Raw genomic sequence first — 6034 nt, 5'->3', positions numbered from 1 at the left:
AGTGCCAGGGACCCAAGTTTGATTCTAGCCTCAGCCAACTGTCTATGTGGAGTTTGCACATTCTCCCCGTACAGGCATGAGTTTCGTCCAGATGCCTTGGTTTCCTTCTGCAATCAAAAGATGTTCCGATTAGGTGGATTGGCCATGATAATTTGCCCCATAACGTCCAGAGATGTGTGGGCTCGGTGGATTAGCCATGGTTAATGCAGGGCTATGGGTTAGGGTGGGAGAGCGGATTTCGGAAGGAGGCTCTGAGGACTGGTGGAGGCCAAATGGCCTCTATCTGCACTGCAAGGATTGTAGGATTTGAAATTCTGAATGCTGACTAATAAGAGTATAAACTTCTGAAGGACACCTAATAGGGAGTTCAAACTCTAGGCTTGTCAAACTGAGAAGAGAAGGAAAGAAAGTGTGTGTTTTAGGTAAGGCTCCAGAGTTGAAGAATAGTTGATTCAGAACAATTCTGACCCAGGATGGCTACACTTAAGAATGCATCTGAATGTACTTCTGAATGGAGAGTTTAGAACCATGGGACATTTAGAAGAAATTTGAAGGGACAAGGTTACTGGAAGCCAGTCGAAATCTCAAGAAATTTCAACCCTTATATTAAATTTTGAGTATACTGGGATCAAATTATCTAAAGTTGAAGTAGTCAGACTTTGAGTTTGAGGGCATAAATCAAATGGGTGTAGAATGATAAACTTTAAATGAAAAACAACCAAATTAAGTCAGTGTTCAATGAACTTTTAAATATATTTATGCTAAATAGCCAGTTAGTGTTATTATTGATATTCATGTACTGGTGTAATAAAATTCTTGTGACTTAAACATGAACTTTGTGGCTTCATTTGAGGTAAATATCTGGGTTTTCATATTTGCAAACTTAAAAAAAACCTTACTGATGTCTACCATTATCCTATCAATAGGTGCGATGAAAAAGACAAATCTATTATGTATGATAGAAAATTTTAAAATAGGCAAGAGGTAAAGAAATGCATAGAATCTTCCAAACCAGGATTTTTCAAACTTCATCTGGATCCCATGGCCTTGTCAGTTAAAACAAAAGGGTAACCAGTGACACATAAAATACAATTTATTTTATTTGATCAGTTTAAAAACAATATCCTTTTCAATAGGTTAGAAGACAAAACAAAACTGTGCAAAACACAGACACACCAATTACAAATGGCAATACAAAATTAGATATTCTCTCTCTGGTCCCTACAACAGCTTTATACCACAATGGTTGATCAGTTAGTAAAATAAACCACTCAAAATCAAACCAATATCCAGTGTCATTACCATCACCAATTATATCTTTTTGTTCAAAAGAGAAAAGGGGGTATGGAGAAAGGCACTTGTGTTACTGTTCAGAACTCTAATTACTTAAGAGTCTCTGGCCAGTTCGTACACTTTATTGTAATTTGCTCTTTGTCTTGAATTGTAAGAAACTTCAAATCAAATGGTGCAAGGAAAACAAAGACAGTAAAGGCAATTAGAATAGCATTTTGTAAAAGGTATAAAGTACGTTACTCCATAAAGACCTATCAAAATAAAAACGCTGCCACAAACACATAGCGAATCCATCAGCAGCTGAAAATTCAGGCACCAACGGACCTGCTGTCCATTTCCGGCTTTTTTTGTGTATGTAAATTTATGCTTTAAAAAAAAATTTGGATAACAAAATATTGCTTTCTACAATTCGGTGTCCCTGTATTTGGTTGGTTGCACTGCATGTTGTCCATAGTAACCACGCTTTGAATGGTCAGCTAATTGCCTTCGATACTGCTCCTCCTCATCCTCATCACTGTAAATGGCTCCACTGGGGTCATGATAGGATTGTGATAGGGGCTTCTGTGGTTCAGGAGGCCTGGATTTTTAGGAAAGAACAAATATCCAGTCATTAAAACTTAAATGATCAAACAAATCCTGAAAAAGTAGAATGTATCAGTGAAAAGCAACAAACAGATGCTGAAATAAAAAGGCAAAATGCTGCAGAAACTCAAATGGGTCTGACAGCATCTGTGGAGACAAAGTTAATGTTGAATTCAAAGCTACTTCTTCGAAATTCTAAATGGACGGCATCATTTACGTGGCACAAGATAAACAGCTACCAAATTTAAAAAATGTTTAGCTTCCTTTTTCTTTGGGAATGGATTTCACTTCTCACTCTTCCCCCTTTCCCCTCCATTTTCATGGATTTAGGTCTACTCAAAAAATTTTTCCGCCAACTATCTTAACTCAGTAACTACACCATGAAAGAAATACTTCCACCGACTGAATGCTGTGGCATATCTGCAGGTGGTGAAGAAGGTGTGATATAAAAAATGCAAGTTCATTCATTCATTTATTCCCTGTACCTCGGCTGATGCAAGTTTATGACTTACCACCGGGAAAGAAAACTTGGAACTCTTTGATTTAGAGCTTCCAAATTATCTTTCGATTTTCTCCAGGATGACACAATAACACCAAAAATTTATCCCAGACAGGATAAAGATATTGAGAATTTAAACTATAAAACATTCACATCACCACGCAAGGTAATTTTTTAACCAGCTGGGGTTCAGCTTAAAAACTAAAGGAGAAAAACACTGGAATCTATTATTACAAGAATGTTAGAGCAAGGCACTTAGAAAATTCCAATATAAATCAGACAAAGTTAACATTTGTTTTACAAAAGGAAAATCATATTTGACTAATTTATTGGAATGAGGAAAGTAACAAAATGGAGATAAAGAGGAACCTGAGGATATACTATAGTATATATATTTGATAGCAAAAGAAATATAAGAGCCCACAGTGGTGGGAGTAATACATTAGTATTGATGAATGATTAATTAACAGCAAACAGTAGGCATAAAAGGAGTAATTTTTGAGTTAACGAGATGTGACGAGTAAAGTGCCACAAGGATCACTGCTGGCACCTCAACTAAGTACAAATTATATCAATGATTTTGATGAAATAATTGAATGTATGGTTGCTACATTTGCTGGTGACACAAAGATGGGTAAGAAAGCAAGTTGAACATGACAGGACTTTACAAAGGGATGTAGCTAGGCTAAGATGAGTGAAGAAAAATATTGTTATGTAGGAAAATATAAAACGTAATCACTTCAGCAGAAAGAATAACAAAAACAGAGTCTGGCAGCATCTGTGAAGAAAAAAAAACCATCAGTTAATGTTTCGGGTCCAGTGACACTTCCTCAGAACTGATAGTAGCTAGGAAAACATCAGTTTATCCATAGAAGATAGGGTGGGAGAAGGGGGCTAAGGAGTAAACAATAGGTGGGGATAGAGCCTAAAAAGAGAGAACAATTGGACAGACAAAGGAGTTGCTAACAATCTGGCTTGGAGGGTGATTAGCTGTTAATGGAGACTGTTGGTGGGTAACAGTAGGTAGCGTATAATGGCAGGCTTTGTGATAACAAGGCCTGGTGTGCGGGGTAGGGGGCTAGGACATGGGACAGTTCAGGCCCTAAGATTAATCGAACCCAATACGGAATCCAGAGAGCTGCAGGGTCCCCAAGCGGAAAATGAGGTGTTGTTCTTCCAGCTTGTGCTGACCTTAGCTGGAACACTGCAGCAAGCCAGAGACAAAGATGTTGGCTAGGGAGCAGGGTGGTGTGTTAAAGTGGCAGGCAGTTCAGGGTCTTTATTGTGGGCAGAACATAGACGTTCTGCAAAGCGGTCACCCAGTCTACGCTTCATTTCCCCAATGTAGAGGAGACCACATTGTGAGCAGCGAATGCAATAGACTAGATCGTGTGAAATGCAGGTGAAGTGCTGCTTCACCTGAAAGGTACATTTGGGCCCTTGGATATGGAGGAGGGAGGAGGGAGGAGGTAAATGGGCCTAATTCAACCCTTACAAAAAGGGTATTCAAGTTTGAATCCAAATGCAACCACTAGGGAAAGTTTATCCATTTTCAGTGTACTGACTTTCAGTTGAAACCACTAGATGGAGTGCCTTTCAAAAGGTTTGACTCTCCAGTTTAGGGACCCGAGAGAGAAACACAGCCATATAGAGAAACCAGTGTCAGCCAATACAAAACATTAATCTTATTTACCCATCCCATTCCCATCCAGGAAAATAGCAGAACAGGAAGAGCCCAAGGCACTGGATTTTAAAAAAAAGTCTTAACAATATATAAAAAAAGTGAACAGCAACAAGAATACAAATCAAAAGGGACTTGCAATCAAACTACTGTAAGTAAACAACCATGGCATAAAGTGACCCAATCTTGAGATTGGTCCCAAAACTCAAGGGATACAGCAAAAAGAGGTAGATCATGACAGATCTGTACCTCAACCTCATTTACACATATTTCAACCAAATTACCGAATACCCTTGCAGAACTAAAACTGCAGTTTCAAAAACTAACTGACCCCAAACACTCACAGGCTTTTGAGAGAAAAAAAAAGCGGCTTTCTTTCTTTACCATCCACTACATGAAGTTGTGATTTTTTTTTGTCTAAACTCCTGAAGAACAGAGCTCTAATTTTAAAGATTCTGTCCCCCTTCTACTGCGCAGCTCCTGCAGCGAAAAAATGTTTCTCTCTACATAGCCTATCAACTTTAAATCACAATAAAAAGTGGATGTCTGCATCCAATTCACAATGCTGACTAAAATGTACTGTTTTAAAAAAGGTGGAGGACAGAGCAAGAGGCACAGTAGAAAAGGAGCGCTCAGTTGATATATAGATTTTGTTATTTGTTGTACATTTACATATTTCACCTTCTTCTGAAATTGAACCTTTAAAGTATTAAAACAAATTAACAGTTTCTCTCTATCAAGCTTATTTCTTCTACTGGTCTGGGGTTAGGGGAACTCAGAACAGGGCCGCCAGATTAAAATTGTAACACAGATGCCATTAGGAAAATGACCTTCGCACAAAAAAACTCTTGGAACTCTTGTTTCCCCCCACCACACCACATTATGTTTCCTTCAATTATTTTTCCTGCTGAACTCTTATGCAGAAATGGAAGCCAATGCTCCAGAATGCTGACTGATGTGCACAGAACCACTGACCAGTCATGCAGCTTACAGAGAATCTTTGCCTCCTCTACCACTCCAACAAAAAAAAACTTGATCAGGGATCGATTAGTATTATAAAAATTAAGATTAATAGATATTTTGTTGGGTTAAGAGTGTGCAAAACAAAAAAAACCACAGGAAAATGTTACAGCAAAAGTATTGATCAACCTGGATTTAATGGAGTAACAGATTCAAAAGGGGCTGAATGGCCTCCTCCCATTCCACCTTCTCAGAGATGAAGTATTACTTGGTCTTACCTTTGGAGTTGGGGCTGTTCAGCTTTAGGTAGTTTTACAGGGACTGCATAAATATCTGCATTTCTCTGTGCTAACTCCAGCTGTAAATGCAAAGAAAGAGTTTATTATTTTCAACTTAGACACTAGGACATCTGCGTCCAATTCACAATGCTGACTAAATGTACCTGTTTGAAAAAGGTGGAGGACAGAACAAGAGAGGCACAGTAAAAAGGACTGCTCAGTTGATATATAGATTTTATTATGTGTTGTATATTTACATATTTCACCAAAAAGAACTTGGACACAATCTTGATTTCTGGCTGTTGAAAGCCAGCTGTAAGATAGAAGATCTGTGTAAGGATTCCATGGAAGTCCTGACATGCGGACCTATGTAGGAATTGCACAGGAAGCTGGAATTGCACAGGAAGCTGGAATTGCACAGGAAGCTGGAATTGCACAGGAAGCTGGAATTGCACAGGAAGCTGGAATTGCACACACAGCCTTGCTGCTGAATGGAAGATCCAAGCCACTGAACTGCAACAAAAAAAAGTCTAAATTCTTAAGATAACAAGGTGTAGAGCTGGATGAACACAGCAGGCCAAGCAGCATCATAGGAGCAGGAAGGCTGACGTTTCGGGCCTACACCCTTCATCAGAAATGGGGGAGGGGAAGGGAGTTCTGAAATAAATAGGGAGAGAGAGGGGGAGGCGGATAGAAGATGGATAGAGGAGAAGACAGGTGGAGAGGAAACAGACAGGTCAA

At 38.9% G+C, this 6034-nt stretch overlaps 1 protein-coding gene across 9 annotated transcripts in view; it reads right to left on the bottom strand.

Moving 5' to 3' along the window:
- Positions 1–1082: 1082 nt before the first annotated feature.
- The window catches only part of LOC109910664 (tight junction protein ZO-2), a 118410-nt gene continuing 113458 nt past the window's right edge, over positions 1083–6034 (bottom strand). For all 9 annotated transcript variants that reach the window (XM_048619245.1, XM_048619253.1, XM_048619204.1 and 6 more), the window contains exons 22-23: positions 5294–5373; positions 1083–1870 (exon numbers count right to left, since the gene is read on the bottom strand). In XM_048619245.1, the coding sequence (XP_048475202.1) occupies positions 1696–1870; positions 5294–5373 (255 nt within the window). In that variant the 3' untranslated portion in view covers positions 1083–1695. The remainder of the gene's footprint in view (positions 1871–5293; positions 5374–6034) is intronic.

This window comes from Rhincodon typus, chromosome 3, assembly GCF_021869965.1.
Source record: "Rhincodon typus isolate 14 chromosome 3, sRhiTyp1.1, whole genome shotgun sequence".
Taxonomy (NCBI): Eukaryota; Metazoa; Chordata; class Chondrichthyes; order Orectolobiformes; family Rhincodontidae; genus Rhincodon; species Rhincodon typus.
Note: the sequence above shows the minus strand (reverse complement) of the source record. Positions and strands in the feature narration are given on the sequence as shown.